We start from the raw sequence: 19247 nt of genomic DNA, 5'->3' as shown, positions 1-19247 counted from the left end.
ACAGGAAAAAAAAAGAGATAGGTAGATGCCAAGGAAATACTGAAGACGAAAACAAATAATAGATACTAATGGTAGATCTGTAGTTCTTGACAATGTCAAGCTCCAAACTTCTAATGGAAAACCAAAGTATAACTGGGACAGGGTTGGGGGAGGCAGAAGGGAGAGGAAGCACTGGAGTCAGAGCAGAAGATGCAAACATTTGATGAATCAAGGACCTTTAAAGGAAGTCCAATCTCTAAACCACATCTTCATTCTCATTTTGCTAAGCCTTCCTCAAGTTGGCGTGATGAGCCATTGTGGATGGTGTTGCAGCTCCAAAGCTAGAAGTGCACAGACAAGAGTCAGAAAAGTCAGAAGTATTTGCTGAGGAGCAACACGCTCTAACAGCAAAAGGGTGACCAAAGATGATGCCAAACATGCAGGCAGCTGGACAACCTCTCCAAGAAACCACTGGCAGCCCTGAGGCTCAGACCCAAGCAGTGAAGATCTTGTCTAAGCAGACATTACCATTACTGGCCTACGTGTGGTCACAAATAAGACAGTGAAGATGACATGGAGGCAGAAAGATGTTTGATGAGGTAAAAGACAGTAGCACCTCCCTTCTAGAAATAGTAAAAAAAGACATTTTTTCACCTGTATGTGGACATTTTAAACTTTTTTCTCCTTTTTTCCTCAATAAAACCTACTAAGGATACAAGCACAATCATCAAAAATACCAAATTTGCTCAAAAAAGCTCTTAGGATTTCATTTCCTCATATACAAGCCTGTTAAACTTCTGTAAGAGTTAAAAACTGGAATCCGATACCAGCCTCCTTTTCCCCCCTAGTACAGAATTATCACACACACATACACACGCGCACAGGGTACATGCTATGTTCCCCTTTTACAGATTAACCGTTAAAAACGGGATGATGGTTCTAAGACACGGAGACTTGTGAGGTCTGGCTCTCATGGAGAAGCCATTTTTCTCTAAGGTTTTTACCTGATTTGCAAGGCATAGCTCTACTGCTCCCATACATTCATTACAAAACAAAAAAACCCCAGTCTTTTAGGGTGAGCCTAAAAACCCTGGACCTGTCACTCCCAGACCCACAGTTCAGTTCTTGGCTGTTCGGAGCTTCCTGCGGAAATAGTCAGGTGCTGCATCATAGAGCCAGTCCGCATCCACCACGCACAGGTCCCGCATGTAGCACTTGTTGGTGTGAAGCAGCCCATTGTAAACCACACAGGCTGGCTTGCAGTGGAAGAGCACGGAGGAGGGGTGGATGGCCACCAACTGGTGAGTGTCCACAGTGCTGTAGGTGCCATCCGGCTGCAGCTCGGCGGCGTTCATGAAGAGGCTGTGAGCCAGGCAGCGACGGATGTTTCCAGTGTCTGAGCGGGAGGACTCGATTGGCATCGATAGCTGTTCAGCAGCAAGAGACACAAGAGTAAGCGCAAGCGTGTACGCGCACCCTTGTGGGGAAACACAGCCCCATTTTAGGGGACTTCCAAGATCAGGTGATCTTGTGTCAGAAATCCTGCTAGTGTGGGAAATATAAAAGGACAACTAGGAATTCAGCTCAGGTAGATGTTAGGCTAATCCAGACTAATAGCAAACCAAAGATGAGCTGCAAAATGGATCGAGACTCTCCTTCTGGGAGTGAGTTTTAGGCTACCTAGCATTCGCAGCGGGACAGAGTTGCCGAACGGTGGCTCCTGTGTCACTTACAGACTGCAAGGAATTCAGCAGCAGCTCCCACGCTGTGCCTTATGCTCTGTGACTGGTAGGAACAGCGCTGGTGTGCAAGCTGCTGTGAAATTGAATGCCTGACTCCATGAAGAAGCCAGCCAGCATGGGCTGCTGAGGCTGACATCACTCAGTGGCACACATAGCACAGTCACATTTACACTAGAGCAGCGAAATCCCTTAGGAAAAACTTTCCTCTACCCGAGAAGCCTTCCCAGAGCTCCCTTCTCCCCTCACCTCTCCTTGTCCCGCTGAGCCCTGCAGCCCTGAGATTTGGGGATGCAGCTGCAGAGTTGGGAATTTTACCTGACTATTCACAGGAGACTGAAAACAAAACCACATTTTCTCACTCCTGGGACTTGGTGCACAGCAAAATCAGTTTGGGGATGAACAGAAAAATACAAACAGGTGAAGCAGTATGGCATACAGTATGGCAACCAATTACCTTTACACAAATGTCCCTGAGCTGAGCTCTGACATCTGACACAAGCATCATGTTCCTGCCATTGACAAAGTTCTCTTTGCACCATTCCTGCAGCAGAGAGACATCAGGAGTTAGAAGAAGGCATTTCTCCACCCAAGCAGCACAACAGTCTTTGGATACCATGAAAAGCAGAATCCTCCAAACACACAATCTTTCTCAGAGAAAAGGTGCTAACCCATTTCCTTGTCATACTTCTACCCGATTACTCCCCTCTGTCTACATTCCCTCCCACAGTGCCAGGAAACGGCATGTTGTTCTCTTCCTACTCAGAATTGCCCTGCAAGGTCACCGAGTGCTGCAAAACAGCACTTGCTATCCCACAGGTGGTGAAAACAAATGACGCAAGAATGACAGATGCTGCGAGGAATGGGGTACACGAGACTCCACATCTACAAATCAAATTGAGGAGTTTATAGGGTAGGATAAATCAAAATCTGCTTGTAAATATGCTCAGTGTTTTTGCAATGAATCCTGCCAAACAGCACGTCTAGGGTATTTATCAGCAAGTCTCAACACCCTCCCACTCCCTCCTGTTTCCAGCTGGAACCAGGAAAGGAAGAGACCTGGCTCTGATTACAGAACTGGCCTCATGAAGCTTTTGATAACCAGTTTTGCTACAGCTTTCTGGGGGATCCTTCAGCACTTGAACAGCTTTCTCCAATTACCAAATTGTAAAGGATGAGTAAGCCCTCTCTTCTCATTCCTTTGGAAGGATGCATATTGCATCAACCGCAAAGGATGCAGATGTCACTCTGCTGTATTCCAAAAAAGCTCCTCTCCACCACAAGCCCAGAGAGCACTGGCATCCTCAGAGCATCCTACCTTGTTGCCACTGACATTTCTGAAGGCTCTGTACACATTGAGCAGGGTAAGATGATCCCCTTCACTGGAGATAAATTTCTTCCTGACGGACTGCACTTCATCCCGCCGGGCGGGGGGATTATAGAGGACACTGTCCACTGATAACAGCGACACGATGGTCAGGATCTCTTCTGTACAGTGGAACTTGGGGGACAGGAGGATGGTCTGCAAATCACAGAACAAAACTGATTTTTAGTTGACCAAATCCACTTCAGATGAGCAGACTTTTCTGCTCACCATCAGCCCAGAAACTTTACCAAGCATTGTTTAGGATAATTTCATAAACATTTGGGCCTAGAGACTGTAAATCATCTTATGGGCCTACCAAGCACCTTTGACAGCCACCGTCATGCTCTTTCCTGAGACTGGCCACTTCATATACAGTACAAACACGGCGACTAACATCAACTACAGCATCAGACACTTCATGAAACTGCTAAACAGTGCTACCAGCAATCTCAGAAATCGCAAGGGAATTAGCCTTGTTTCAGCTTCAGGGGTGCTAGAGGAAATAAATTATCTTTTAAAAAAACCCCGTGAATTAAACAAGTGCTAAGCAAACCAGCATAGTTGCTGGAAATAAAGCTGTGCTTCATTAACGTATTGCAAATATACTAGTACAGCTGCAGTCTCCTCAAATTGCAGACCTTGTTTAAGGAGTTTGAAAGAGAAATGCCAACGGTACTGGGAAGAGCACGAGATAAAAATTAGCTAATTTTTCTGTAGTTTTTACTTTAGAGAACTTTGGTTCCAGTGGAAAGGCTGCCATTTTCCTTCCCAGGGGGGTTAGGACAAGCTGATCTTCCTTTCGTTCCACAGCTCCCAGCAGCTCCAGCTGCTCGATCGCTGCTTGAATAGCATCTGTCAAAACAAGAAGGTTCAAATTGTGAGGCCTCCTGGGTGACACTGGCAGGGATGTGAACGATCAGCTGGTACCATCACGACCTCCTTTCCCTGGCCAGAGGGACAAGTACTTTCTGTTTAATCAGTGCCCCAAACTGTGGTTTATACCCCTCTATCCAGTAGAAAAATCACCTTTTCCGATTTAAGTAGCAAAACCAGAGGCGAAACTAAAGCTGCCATCTCTAGCTTTCAGCAGAAGCCACATGAGATTCTCTATGTCTTTCCTTGGCAGTTAAGGCCCACCTTCATGTTCTTTATGACTCAAGACTGCTCCCTGCTCCGTTTGGAAGCTGGACTCCCCAGGTCTCTGCCCTAACCATGGCTGCTCTGATGAGGCTGAGGAAAAGCGATGAGCAGTAAATAAATCTGAGATTTCTGGACCACCAGCAGAAGCTGCAGCAGAGACAGCTTCTCTTTCGCAGCCCTGACCTCCCACACTCCATCTTCCCTGGCTAGCCTGAAGACATTATTTTTAAGCAATTCTTCAGTGACTCATTGGTCCTTTTTTTCCCAGGGCTGCCTTTGTAACTGCTTACCAGGAGATGGTTTGGACATGAAGTCAAAGGTGAGCACGTTGGGAACTCTCAGGGCCAGGAGCTGAAGCATCACACTGGCCAGGTTACACCTGCATAGGCAGAAAAAACAACTGAGATTGTTTTCTTTTTTTTTTCTTCTTTTTTTCTTTTCTTTTATTTTCCTGTAAGCTGAGATGGAGTCCTCATATCTGTGCTGCAACTCAGCAGAGACTAGTCCAATGCTGGCTGGTGAAGCCTTACTGCCTAAACCCACAAAGGGTAGGAGGCGACTCCAAGATCCAGAGGAAAGTCAAGAGAACTATTGCCCATGTGTGTTTAGAGACTTAGAGCCCAAATGTCCACCCTGAGCAAATGCTTCCTAGTTTTTCTGTTTAGTCTCCAGAGTTCACTTTTCTTAAAAGTCAACTGGTCAGACCCTAGATCCAGTTTTGCTGTTCAGTTCTTTACACCGCTCCGCCTGTAACAGCACATAAAAGAGATGTGGCAAGAAGCATGATGGTATCAGGGTTCTTTTCTCACCTCTGTATCTCGGGTATTGTCATTTTGTCAAACTTCTCAAACTCGTCCTCTGTGTAGAGCCGGTAACAAATCCCACTGTCCTCTCGCCCTGCTCTCCCTGTTCGTTGCCAAGCCTGGGCCTTCGACACCCGCTGGACTGCCAACACTTCCAGACCAATTTCTATGTATGGAAAAGCATCACTTCAGTCAACGTTTGCGTAACACGCAGCTTTGAAAAATGTAACTTTGTAAGATTAACAACAAAAAAATCCCAGGGTCTGCCATCCAAATACAGGTCAGACTTCACTTGGTTTAGCACCCTCAAGCAAGGTAATTATCATGTGCTGTGTCCATGAAGAGAAGATTAATTTGACAGATTTTTACCCCCACAATGCTGGTACTCAAAAAAAAACCCCCACACCTAAAATCTAGGACATTAATTTAGACAGCACAGAGGGTGTTTTAAATCAGCTCTCAGTGGGGTTCATTGCCTCGAATAAATTCTACAAAACTGAAAACAATCTCTGCATCATTCCTTAGAATTCCTCACCAGGGCTGTACTTCTTTGCTTTGACCATGCCTGTGTCCACAACGTATTTTATTCCCGCAATGGTGATGGAAGTTTCTGCAATGTTGGTGGAGAGGATTACTTTGCGACAGCCCTGGAAGGAAGAGGAAACTAAAGTTAGTCAAAAGCCATTTTAGATTAGATGCAATGAAGAAACACTACTACTTTTGGCCAGCATGGGCCAAGCCTACATATCACTGCAGCATGCTATGACCACATACTATGCTTGCTATGCCAGCTCTCATAAGTTAAGATAACCTCTAGTTCCTAATCAGTTTCTAAAACATCTGCTTATGCTTCTTGCGACAAAATACACCACCCAGGACAGCTGTTATCAATATGTCTTTAAACCATTTTGGTTTCATTTCTGGCACAAGGACAAGATCTGAATTCTTATTTATCTGCTGAACAGGTACAAAAAGGCCTGAGGCAGCACAATTTCCTTTCCTTATGGCCCTGCCAAATATGCCCAGGCTTTCAGCTCTCTTAGTATTTAGCTGGCCCATTAACTGCTGTAGCTTTTCTTGTGATATGGACTTAAAATTCCTATGAATTGGGCAAATTTCAATTCCTCTGCCCTTTTCAGTCCACCTAATCCTTCCTTTTTTATAATCCCAGATGACTTATGGTATGTACCTGTTAATACCATCCTATTTGCATCGTCTTATATCACCCTGGAACCATTCAGCCCAAAGTCTATAGACAGTGGAGACTATTACTTACTATGAGTACAGGCCACTTTAACCCCTTAAATTCCATGTTTCTTCCAAACACTCATGCAAGCAAACAGACAAACTCATCTTGTTTACCCATCATATTGCCTCACCTTGGGGGCAGCCTGAAAGACGCGGAGTTGTTGAGAGTAGGGCAGAGAAGCATAAAGAGGCATCACCATCATCTGTGGGCAGCCATCAGGGAGATGCTTGGCAATGTCTCGACAAGTTTTGGTCATTGCTTCAATTTCTTCCTGACCGGTCAGAAACACCAGGATGTCCTGAGAAGAGGGTGCTTCCTGGAGCCAGAGGAAAAAGCAACTGAGAAGTTAATTCAGATGTGTGTTCCGAATGATGAGTGAGTTCGGATAGGGAGGGAGTACTGAGACTGTAATGACATGTTCTCCTGACAGCAAGACAGCAAGGTAAGGAAGAAAGAAAAGGCACACATGTGGTGCAAGGTATGCAGCAGCCTGAAGTTCCCAACTGATTCACCAAAGGTGAAGAGTAAAACACATTTTGCAGGATTGAGTCTTAACAGGATGGAGGAACCATTTAAAGTCACATGTATATTTCATTAAATAACTGTCCAGGACATGCGAGAGAGCCAGCAAGCACCCAGGTATGAGCCAGCAAACACAGGTGAGAAGAACATTTAGGTATTAGGTATGAATTGACATCAGAGAGCTCTGCTTAGCAGCCTCCTTTCAACTTCAGTCTTGATGTACAAATCCCACAATGCTATTAACTGCAGCATTTTCAAAGCATTATACGTAGGTAATAAAGTTTTATTAAATGATTTAGCTTAACTGTCTGGCAGTTTCACATTCAAACGTTTAGTCACAAAATGTCTATAAGCTGCTATTTTAATAGACCTCTACCTGCTCTGTGGTTACACTTTCACAGTAAATTAGAATAATCTCCACATCACTGTCATCTTACACCTGGATTTCCCCTACAAGCCAAGGCTCTTTACAGCTGACCACTTCCAATCTTTCTTCCCACTTTTGCAATAACGCGGGCATTTGTCAAGCCCTCACTTGAGCCAATCCAACTCACTAACCCAGCATGCTCCCCAGCCATCCCAGAGCACCTCAGGGACAGCTCCGATTTGGCAGCATCAAGCTCACTTCTGTGAGTCCCCCCAGCTAACAATTCACAGCCCTGGGAAAGAGGAAACCTGAGGAGACCGCCATACCTGGTGTATTTGGAAGACTGACACCAGTGCTGCTTGGAGGTAATCACTCTGAGGCTGTTTGGTGTAAAAGATCTGAATGGGATGTTGCCGGCCTTCTAAATAGAGAACAGGAGCTCCATTGAAGTACTGGGAGAACTGGTCAACATCCATCGTAGCTGACATGACAACCACCTTCAATGTGAGCATAAGATGAGTTAGCGCTGCAGTTTAGACCCAGCAGGACGCTTACCAGTCAGGACTAGGCAAAAGCCAGCTTCCTGAGACTGAGATATATGCTGGGAACAGCAAAAAGCGCACAGAGTTTGGGACAGAAAAGAGTGATCTCTCCTTGTTAAAGCCATCAGCTTTGGTAACACACAAGCATAATGTGTTGGTATAATAACATGAGAGAAGATGTGTTAAAATTCTCTTCTGACATTTAATAAACAGACCTGAGTACCCACAAAGCTAGGTTGCACAAAGGTCTGTTGAACGACACAGTGCTAGGACCTACCAGTCCCCTACATGCCCTCCCCATCAAACCCAACATGCTCTCACACACTTCATCACGTACTCACATAAATTCTCATGCACATGACACACATGGGCAACCTCCTTCCCCAGCGTGAGCATGTCATACGGCTGTCATATCAGACAGAGAGCTCCTGTATCCAGGGTGCTCTCAGCAACAGTATCAAAATCTCCCCAAACAATGTGTCTAGTCTATAGCTCATACTCAAGGGGCTCTCATGAAAAAAGGCAATATGGATGTAACCAGAAACCTTGTTCAGATGTGTCCTAACAGGCCCACACATTTTAAGTTCTATTCAGATTTAAAGGGGCTTTTTAGGAACAGGAAAACAGTCAAGGCTGAAATTTCAAACACTTTGGAAAACGCGCGGAGATACTCATAGCGCTCAAGGTTCAAGCCCCATCCCTGCCCCTCGCTACCATCCTAGATGCGCATACTTTTAGTGGCAGTTTGCCCAATTCCTTTCGTTTCTTTTGTGCAGCTTTGACCACTCCAAAGAGTACATCAGTATGAATTGTCCTCTCGTGGGCTTCATCCAGGATGACAACACTGTACTTCCGCAACATAGGGTCCCCAATAGCTTCGCGAAGCAGCATTCCATCTGTTAAAAACTTGATTCTAGTTTCATCAGATGTAAGATCATCGAAGCGTACAGTATAGCCAACCTATGGAAGCGATCATTATAGAAAGTACAAGCACAAAGTTACTTGCATTTCTCGTGGCCATCATACCACAAAGAAGAACTACAAAGCCCTCTGGCCAATGCATCAGACAGAGCCAATCAGGACTCCAAGGAGACTGGAAAGCATAACAGTGTATTTGCAGACGTGAGCAAGTTTGTCTTGCAAATCTAATAATCCACCCAAAGGATGCTCTCAACATTGTATCCCAATTGGCTTTTTTCCCAACTAGAAGTTCATCTCAAATCATAGAATCGTAGAATGGTTTAGGTTGGAAGGGACCTTAGAGATCATCTAGTTCCAACCCCAACGCTGCCAAATGCTCCAGGTTTCCTTTCCTTCCTCCCCTGCTAGAAACCACTCCATGCTCTTCAAAGACCTTAAGTAGGGAAAGTCTTTCTCTTCCACTTTTCTCCCACAGATTCATAGATCTGCACAGATTCAGTGCTCTGCTCTCCTTGACAGTGCCTTTTGATACACGAAGCAATGGAAGAGCATGCAATATTTTTTGTTTTATTCATTAACCAGTATTTTTTCGAATGGAGGAACACAATAATCAAGAAGTAAAATAGCACAGAGACAGAGTCAAACATGCCTTCCTCACCCCCAAGCCGCAGAAGAAAGTAAAAAGCCATTTTTTTTCATTCAGGCATATTATTAAATAAAGTCTATCTATTATTCCCATGGCTGCTTATCTTACCCATTAAGCCCCGATCGATACAGTCCCACCAGCACTGCAGTACCAAACCAACTCTCTAAAGACTTTGTAAAGCAACCTACCAGTTTCCCCAGCTCTGTCTTCTTCTCATCTGAGACTCTGGTAGCTAAGGATATAGCTGCTACTCTGCGAGGCTGCGTCACAGCAATGATGCCTTGGCGGCCAATTCCTGCTTCGTAGAGGTACTGAGGGATCTGAGTGGTCTTCCCTGAGCCCGTTTCTCCTAAAGAACATCAAAAGAATAGAGATTTTCCCCTTTATAGCATCTTCTAATGAAGGGTCCCAACTCATTTTTTTAATGTTAACTTTTAATCATATTTCAGTATGAGGATCCTGAAGACAGGAAGAGGTTGGACAACTTGCCCAAAGTCACACCATAAAGTAGCAGCAGGCCAGGGACAGAACCCAATGCCTTGCTCTAGTCGCTAGACCACTCCTCAACAAAACTCCTTTCACCTGGGTTCTCTCCAACCACACTCTGGTTTAGAAACATATTCCAGTCTGTCTGGATAGGAAGTGTCTGTTGTGTAACACAGCCAACATAAGAAGACAATCATACAGAGCAAGGAACAGACACTGATTTGGTTTTATGCAAATATTTACACTACACACTAGGAAGTTTCAAAGTAAAGCTGTAAGCAAATTAAAGCAAAGCTTTTGTCACAAACAGCAAGTAACAAGTTACAGTTTGAGACTCTTTTGTATGAGCACTAAGGGCAGGCACCAACAAGCCAGCAAGTCTTCCTTTGTGCCTTCCTGAAATCAGAGATGGCCCCTTCAGGCTCAAGTGAAAGTCTTCTCCATCCATACAGCACTAGCACACAACACAACAACCACTACTCCGTTTGTGCCCATGTGTATTTCCAACACAAACTCTTTGTGGTCTACACAGATGGCCTCTACCAAAGACCGCAATGAGCAAAAGCATATAGGCAGATGTACTTACCGCAGCATGGGCAACAAAAGGCATAACTTACTAGGCACAGTGTAACATGGCACAAATCAGTGCTTTGAGGCACTGCAAGTGAAACTGTCTTGAAGTGCAACGTGCAGGGAAGAGCAGAGAATGTTTTTAACATCACTGTCACACAGATTTGAGTAAGCTGTAAGATCCCTTACAGCTTCCTAGTAGCATGTTACAAGGATTGCTCTACATGAAAGAGTGTGAGGCTCTGGAAATCAGAGCCCTGTACTCTCAATCCTTGCAAGACAGCAATGGTACAGCGCACGCTGGGGCAGTGAGGGGAGAACTGACAAGAGAAGAAGCAGCGTGAGAAATTCAGAAGGACAACCACCAAGCAGAGAAGAATCAGAAAGTCAAATCGTAAGCGCTTCAGCTGCAGACTGGAAATAGCATGAGTGAGCTTTTTAGCCCACTCCACAGCTGCTGGCATATTACAGTGTATATTTAGCAAGTAACACTGACAATCTCAAGATTATACAGAAGAAAGGAGATAAATGCAGTCACATCTATCAGTTACCATTACTATTTTTTTTAAGAGTTCATTTATAGGAATGAAATACAAAGCATTTTTCACTTAGTTTTAAGAAATGCTGAGTCTTTAGACTTCCAGCTGTGTCTTCAGCTCCCGAAAGTCAGACAAAAAGCTTATTAGCTTGGACTCAAAGAAAGCATAACAAAATTAGTGAATGCTCCTGAAAATGTATCTGAAAGGACTCGTTCTTCTGAAGAGCGGGTTTTGCGACTTGGCTTTAAGTTGACAGAACTCCACGTGGATGGTGAAACAGAAAGGCGGGTGAAATATTTTTGCCTTCTCCATAATAATTAACTCACCAGCTGCCTTAAACAACAGACCCTCAAGAACAAAAACATGATTGATTTACCCCGTTTCAGATTTTTGCTCAAACCATTTCTCTGCCACATCTCGCAGGCTGCGCATTCCCCGACGCCCGGCTGGACCTGCCCAAACCTCGCGCCGGGGACACCCGCTGCCCTTCTCGGGACGCCGAAGGCCACTCGCCGCCGCCGAGCCCCGCTGCAGCGGCAGCAATGCTCCCCGGGCGGCGCCGGTGCCACCCGCCGAGAGGCCTGAGGCCGCGCTGAGGGGAGCCCCGCTCACCCAGGCCCCGGCGGCGGCCGGCGGGGCTGTGGCGCTGAGGAATCCCCCGCCGGGGCCGCCGCCGCCGCTCCCGCACTCACCGATGAGGACGGCGCTGTCCAGGCCGCGGAGCTGGCTCAGCAGCGGCCCCCGCACCTGGAAGATGGGTAGGCCGCGGCGCTGGGAGTCGGCGGGCGGCGGGTGGCGGCGCGGGGCGGGGGAGGCAGGCAGCATGGCGGGGCGGGCGGGGAGCGCGGCCTTCAGCCGCTTGGCCGGGGGCGCCCCGTCGCCCTGCGGCATCGCCCCGCCGCCGCTGCCGCCGCGCCTCAGGCAGCGTGTCGCCCGGGAAACGGCTGCCGCCCCGCCGTGGCGTCATCACGCCGCCGTGCCGCGCACGTGATTCTCCCCCATCGGAGCGGGGGATGATGGGAGATGTAGTTCGGCGGCTTTGCAGGCGCCATTTGCAGTGAGCGTCGTGGGGCCTCAGCGACAAACCCCCCCAACAGGGACACCCCCAGGAGCTGAACTTCAGCCCAGACGGGCGAGAGTCGACTGGCAGGTAACACCCTAGAGAGGCAGGTTTACATCCCAATCCATGATTTGTCAGCACAAACAAGCCCTGACATCACACATGGCTGATGATGCACTCTCCAAAGAGGCCTCTGGTATTTAAACACACTCTGTGTGGGACAGGCTGCCCCAGAATGGGTCCAAGGGCAGTTAAAGGCCAAGGTGGGTGGTAGTCTGACAGGTCACTTTTGTCCTGGGGTACAGGTAAGCAACACTTCCAGGTTCTTCCCAGATAGGAATACTACAGCACTACTCTTTACAGAGAACAGTCTTCCATGCTCCACTGGAGTGGAAGGAGGCGTGTGAGGAAAGCAGCTTTGGAAGAGCAAGGATGGATGAGACGCCTTACATGAGTCTGATGAGGAGGTCACCCTCAGGAAGGGGACATCACCTCACCAACCCCACAGTGGGGCCCTGGATTTACAGAAGGTTTGACCCCAGCCACAGTGCCCGTCTTCCAGCTTCATCCCCGCTCCCCAGCGCCCCACCAGCAAACTGCTAAGAGACTCCCAATCACGGAACTAAAAAATGGTCTTGATCTAATTCCTGTCTCAAAAGCTACCCTGAAGCAACACTGTCCAGAACAATTTTAGTACTCCTAGAGAGTAAGATTTAAAGTCTGTTTGGGGGGGCAGGGATGATGTATCTCCCTTAAGTCTTTATAACCTAGAGATAAAATGCATATATAAATGGACTCATCAATTTCATTTATCAGAATCTAATAAGCTGCTTGTGGACAAAGCATTTCCCTGTAAGATCCCTGGACTACAAACAAGTGAAAAAATGGTAGCCGGTTCTTAAGATCAGCAAAATCTGAGACTAAACAAGATGATCATGTGTCAAGAGTGAGCCTATCCTCCCAAATTTGGGAGAGAGATGCAGTTTCAACAATATCCGGTTTTATCCGTCATGATATAATCAATAAAGGGCTACTCAGTACAGTCCATAACATCTTAGGAGTGACTGAATGCCATGACCTGAACTGTGCTCTGAATTCCTTTTGTGCCTCCTCATATAGGTATCTCTAATCAACAGAACTTAAAGCTAAACCCTACTTGGTGTCACTAACAACAAATGTCATCCCACAACAAACGTCACACAGACCACAAATTTAACATCTTGAGCAGACAATCCTGTTTCCCAGCAGTTCTGAGACACGCTTGTGGGAAAAGCTTGCATTAATGCCATCTCTTCAGGGACTTGCTTTTTCCAGCCTCTGGCTTTTCACCAGCTGCCTCAAGACTGTAGGACTATATAAAAGATTAACAAAAAAGGATCCACAAGACATTTTATTCAACTCATCATCTGAGATATTTGAGCAGTTCCGACTCCAGACAAGTTTTCTTCCCTAATGCTGCAAGTCATTTATTAACTGTTAGAAGTATGCGTACGTGTGTGGATTTTGTAGAACTACCTATTTAAACAAAACGGCAAGACTCAAACCTGGTCATCTGAACACAGACTCTTTGGGGGAAAAGCCATCAAAATGCAGCCTCAGCCTGCAAGTACATTCACACAGAGGCACATCCCAGAAACCCAACTGGCAAAACGAAAAGCCTGCATTATGCCGCACGTTGTATTTCTTACAATTCAAACAAGGCTGGAGACGATAGCATCTCAGATTAAAAAAAACCTGTGCCATCGAAATAGGGACTTACGCTTTCAGCCATCTTGTAGCTGTTTTATCCAAGAATAAAAAAATGAGTTAAACCCCCAAAAGTTGGTTTTGTCCCCTGTAAAGTTTCCTGTATCAAATAACTTGAAAAAATGCTTTAGAAATCACTTTAAACAAGTACTCATGGTCTTGTTAACTGAAGTTGACAGGAAATCGTTTCCAGTTTCAGTTTTTTGGCTCCACTGGATTAGTATTTTCATTACCAGCACAATAAATTCCCTGACTGGGAAAGACACTGGTAGGCTGGAAGTGTCTTGGATTAGACTGCCATTTCATAAAGTGCTTGTATTCAAAACCATAGAGCCGTCAAAAAGTGTCTTTTCTGTGATGGGGAATGAGAGAGTCCCCAGTACGGAACTTTATTCAGGTCAGTCTTTCCCATTTGTCACTGGGTTTTGGCACAGACACTTATTAGCCTCCAAGGCGCTGACCTTCTCCCCATGCAAATCCTCCTGGTCGTTCTTCTGGCAAGGGATTGTAATTAGGATCATCTTCTGGTGTATCAAATATTGCTTTCCTGGAAAACAGAAATTTGGTTGGTTTTTTTCCTTCAGAATACATGTTTCACAATAAGACCAAGACTGCTCAAATTCTGCACATGTACAGCATTCTCCCTCAGAAACAGCCTGCCAAAGCATTGGTGATTTACACCCAAGTCACACGTGCTCTCCAATTAGGAACCATCTGGAAGAAGGTCTAGAATTACGTGCCTAAATCAACCGAGACTGACAAGATTCAGTTGAAAGTTAAAATTCCACCTCCAGTGTAAGGCAGAATTTCATACAGCTAGCATGTTCTCCCAGGACAGGATAAGAGAGCAAAACAGGAATGGGATATTGAAGAGCTCTTCACATCTTGAGGAGGGGACAAAGTAAGTGTCAAATACAGGCAGCATTATCTCAATTTCACAGGCAGGATGCAGGCACTGACAGGCAGACTTGAAATCCACAGAAGAGTCTGCATTTGGGATGCTAGAGGCTTGGGTTTCCTATTTATTACAAAAATCATGCTTAATCTAGAAGGTTATTTTGGCACTCCCAAAACCAGTTTTAGATGTTCCCTCTCCATAGATTTGTTTATCCAGAAACAAAAGTGTAGTAGATTCTTTGACATAAACAAACAAACAAACAAAAAAAAAATCACAGGCTGCACACAAGCAATCATTATATCCAAAATGTCTTAAAAGTAAAGTGTGTTTAACAAGACAGTTCTTAGAATAGTTAAAGGGATTATTTCTCTTCACTCAGAGTGACAGGCCTGACTTTCAGAGAAGTTTTCAGAACAGGAAAAAAGAAAATACCAGGGGTATTACAGGATTACAGCTAATACATCAAAGAAAATTAAAGCATCTGGGAAAAATTCTAGACCCAGACAAGAATCATAAGCAGCCTTTTGTACCCAGACATATAGAAGGATTTAAATGGCAGCCTGAAGACAGGCTGACACTTCTTCCACAGAGGAAGAGAATTACTGAGACAGCACACACTGCTCCCACAGCCTCCGGATTCCTCCTGCACACAGCTGGGTGCACATACCCTCTATGAAAATGGGAAATCTCAAACATACGTGCACGTGTGTAATTGGACGCTTGATTTGTCTAGAGGTGCATTTATGTGAAGGCAACCCTCACCAGAAATGGCCTTCAGCTCTTAAGGCCAAGTTAGATCAGTACAGGCCTACAAAAGTGCCCAGCACAGCTGCTCTGGGACAGCCATTCCTGCAACCATCACCTGGTACAATTACTTGCTGAAGACAAAGCCTATACTGAACAAAAATAAACCATCGCTGTAAGTTCACTTGTCTGACCAAACAGGAATGACCCATCAGTTAAACTAAGCATGGGTCTGAATACGACATTTTAATTAACCAGGCTTCTGGAGTCCAGTTCAAACAAACAAACGATAATTCAGTTCAGCTCTAGACAACTGTAAGAGTCTCACAGAGCTCAACTTGCAATGTCTCAACTGCCCCATCGTTTAGGAGAGCTGCTCTCAGCCAGGCTGCTGTGCAGCACTACAGATTACAGCCCTCCACACAAGAGGGAACCGAGTAGGAATAGCACCATTCAGTAGTACAAGCACTGAATTCTTTTCCCAAAGTTGTGAAATAGAGAATTATTTACAGATGAAAAAAATATTAGATATATTTAATACCTCGGTCACTCTGTTCACACACAGCAGGGCTCATTCCTCACACCTCAATAAGAGACATGCAGCTTTGGTGCCACCAACAGGCAAAACTCAGCAAAGACTAACAAGTGTTACCGAAGAAATCAAGGGTTACAAGATGCCTTTAGCCCTTCTCTGCAATGAGTTAGTTCCCCCTTACACATCTTTAAGACCCCCCTCCCTTGTTCGCCGCATATAAGTTAATTAAAAGAGAAAGTACAGACACACCACAATTCTATCTCAAACTGTCTAATTTACCATAAATTGATGTGACTGAATTACAGTTTTCTATGCAAGCACTTTTTCTACATCCGTTCCAAATCAGACACCAATACTTACAGGACAGATGGTGTTCTCAGAAGCCGTCTACCACCGGGCTGATTGGGAAAGACATCCTCTAAGAAAAAATATATATGCCCAACAGCAATGCCTAGTATACAAAGAAAAGTCAAATGGTGATTTTCAATACTTCTCCTTTACAGCTTTCAAATGTATCACTAGTTTTCAGGGGAAAAATAAAAAACAAACATAAAACCACACATTGTTTCTTTCACAGAAAATACTATAAGAAATACAGAAATAAAAAAAACAATGAAGCAGCTTGACATTAGATGAAAAGCCTAACTTACACCACAAGACATTAATACGAGGAAAGCCGCTTGTCATTCTTGAACGTACTGATGTTATGGCTTTATTAGCATTGGTAAAAATAATAATATAAGCTATTTTACTTCAATAGTCTGACACCCATGATCAGATTATGTACCTGGGCTGATTCCAAGCAATAAAAAGCCAAAGCATCATCTTTCCATCCTTGTTACAACACAAAATACACTAAAGTGCTTAGAAAGCAAGCAAAGCCTGGTATAAATATAGCACCATTAATTATACCAGACTAACTAATAATAAATAAGAGGCTTTTAGCCCTTTCTTTTTTCCACATTTTTTTGTTTCATGTAAAACACTAGCAGGAACAAAACCTTGTGATTCTTGCAATTCCTTACCCAGCAGATCCACAATGATGGAGTTCCCCAAAAGTAGCGAAAAGCCCATCAATACCCAGGGTAGAAACGGGGCTTGAAAGATAAGAAGACCAAAAAAGTTCATACGGACATAGGGATTCCTGCGGCTCCATACATACACAAGCATTATTGTGAATGCCTGACCCAAGAAAACCAAGTTCACAAACAGGCCAAAAACCTGCGATGGGTAGTTAAAGAAAACAGTTCACGAAGTAATTGTTGCGAGGTCAAGCATGAGAAGAATTTCACAGCTTAACCTATAATCCTATGTTTTCCATATAACTGTTAACTGTACTTTCCCAGGTTCAAGTGAATCAAACTACAGTCAATCAAATTCAACACCTATAGCAGGATTCTGGGTACCTGCAGCATGAATAATCTCTTTAAAATATAATTTAGCATGAAATCACTGAAGCACCAGCATTTCTCTTAGACAACCTGAGCACGATGACACACCTGAGCAGTCCCCTCTTATCTGATAATCTCATTTCCATAATCCTGTCAAGCAGTAAAAAGCCTGAAAGATCAGTATAGTATTTGACAGCAACTGTCACAAAGCATTCAAAACTACTTTAACAAATACTGTTACCTCTTGTACTACAAACAAAATATATTATCATCTAAGAATTAAGATAAAAATATCATCATGGCTGCAGTTCTCATTCACTTATCTTTAGCTTTACTAAAGCAGTCTGGAATAAAATAGAAGGATACAGTCATTAAAAGTCCTCCAAAAAGGAACATAAATACAAAATCTGCCGTCCGACCTCGAAAAGAGCCTTCTTCAAGCATTCGGCAGTAACGATATCTGAAGTTGCAGGTCAGGAAAATTTGATTGCAAATAAGTTTAAAGAGAGATCCAAGTGGAAAACGATTCAATTATACATGAGCTGAGATGTAAGTTTTGCATCAATTTACTTCACCAATTGGCTCTTTCTGGATGCCCTAGCAGAGAGGGCAGACCAGGAGAAAAAAGTTATTTGGAATTTTCTCCTGTATGTCAGAAGCAACCTGATGGATCAGGCTTGTACAACAAAGTCTTAACACCACAAAAATAAATGGAAAAATTCTTGACAACTTATGAAGCAGATCCTGTTGATGTCCGTTCATGACATCAGTGAAGCCGGCATCGCTAAACTCCCAGAAACTTCATGGTGGAGCAAAACTGAACTTTTGCCTATATGCATGTATAGCAACATTCCTCTACTCTGGAGCTCTGCTTTCCAAGGAAAGAAAACAAACTTGAAGAAGGATACAAAAAGATCATGTTAAATAAAAAATTAAAGCCAACTGGTCCAAAGAATAAGTAGTTTGTGATTAACCTCCATACCTGGAAATAAGACAAATACAAGGATTTTAAACAGGAGAGCTTATTTTTATTGTCTAAATAGAAAAGCAAGCAACAAGGTAACTGAAACATCCTTTACAGTCAATGAATCCAAGACCTAAGCTAAAGTATACTGATCTGTACTCTAGCTTCATTATTTTTCTTAAGATATAATTCCAATTTGAAGTCATAGTCATTTGTAACACCCAATTTTGAGAAGACAAGCACTTCTAAAGTCAACAGTTTACTTAAAAATCTCCCACACTTTAGAAAACACTTACTTGAAAGTGTTTAAATATTAATTCAGGGTTGAAATACAGTTGAAAGGGTGTGATTAGTTCTAATTGCTGAAAAAGAAGAGAACATTTGATGGAATCAATACAGCAAGAGAAAGCTACACGCACCCAAGTAACCCCTTGTCTCTGTCCCTAAAAGGGCCAAACGAGCTCTCAGACAGCACATCGAGCTTTCTAGCAAACACCAGCCTCGATAACCTCTTCAGCCCTCCCCGTTATTATTTATTTGTGCTTTGCTTCTTTCCCGGTCTCACAGCAACGGGGGCCCTGGAAACGCTGCTTTCCGGGGATCCCTTCTGCTCCGAAGGCCCCGAGGTGAAGAGACCCGGCCCTGGGGCCAGCGGGGCGTCCCAGGTAACCCCTTCCGCAGCTCCCAAGCGCCCTCCTCTCCCCAGCCCGCCCGCACAGCTCCAACGACCCCCGTCCCCCTCTCCCGGGCACCCTCCCTCAGCTCTGTCAGGCGGTGGGCGGCCACCGGGGGCCCCACATAGCCAGCCCCACCGCCAACGGGCCAGGCCTTCAGTGGGGCCGGCGGGAGCGCGGCCACAGGGCCGAGGTGGCCCCACTCACCACGGCGGCGGTGGTGAGGACGCAGGCCGTGGTGTAAGCCCGTGTCACAGGCGGCACCTGCAGGTACTCCTGCCGGAAGGTCTGGTACGCCATCTTAGCGGGCCCCCCCCGCGCCGCTTCCGGTTCCGCCACGCGTCTGCGCCTGCGCGCACCGCCCCT

At 45.0% G+C, this 19247-nt stretch overlaps 2 protein-coding genes across 3 annotated transcripts; both read right to left on the bottom strand.

Annotated features, from left to right (window-relative positions):
* Positions 1 to 608: 608 nt before the first annotated feature.
* DHX33 (DEAH-box helicase 33) lies at positions 609 to 11921 on the bottom strand (the record flags this gene model as incomplete). Its single annotated transcript, XM_082492907.1, is given in 13 exon segments — positions 609 to 1406; positions 2176 to 2262; positions 3037 to 3240; positions 3809 to 3936; positions 4515 to 4603; positions 5034 to 5193; positions 5563 to 5674; positions 6407 to 6592; positions 7492 to 7662; positions 8440 to 8667; positions 9463 to 9623; positions 11562 to 11792; positions 11795 to 11921. Coding segments are annotated over 13 exon segments (2193 nt in total). The 3' UTR covers positions 609 to 1097.
* A 1225-nt stretch (positions 11922 to 13146) lies between these two features.
* On the bottom strand, positions 13147 to 19181 carry DERL2 (derlin 2; the record flags this gene model as incomplete). 2 transcript variants are annotated; one of them, XM_082493233.1, is made up of 7 exons in its annotated part: positions 13147 to 14222; positions 16213 to 16303; positions 16878 to 17073; positions 17610 to 17703; positions 18152 to 18225; positions 18504 to 18569; positions 19089 to 19181. In XM_082493233.1, 7 exons carry the CDS (start codon positions 19179 to 19181, stop codon positions 14117 to 14119), a joined length of 720 nt encoding a protein of 239 aa, XP_082349359.1. In that variant the 3' UTR covers positions 13147 to 14116. The 2 variants fall into 2 exon arrangements, with proteins under 2 accessions (XP_082349359.1, XP_082349360.1); XM_082493234.1 differs by lacking the exon at positions 18504 to 18569.
* Between the last annotated feature and the right edge of the window lie 66 nt (positions 19182 to 19247).

The sequence above is a fragment of the Vanellus vanellus genome (assembly GCF_965231255.1).
Source record: "Vanellus vanellus genome assembly, chromosome: 19".
In the NCBI taxonomy this organism is placed as follows: Eukaryota; Metazoa; Chordata; class Aves; order Charadriiformes; family Charadriidae; genus Vanellus; species Vanellus vanellus.
Note: the sequence above shows the minus strand (reverse complement) of the source record. Positions and strands in the feature narration are given on the sequence as shown.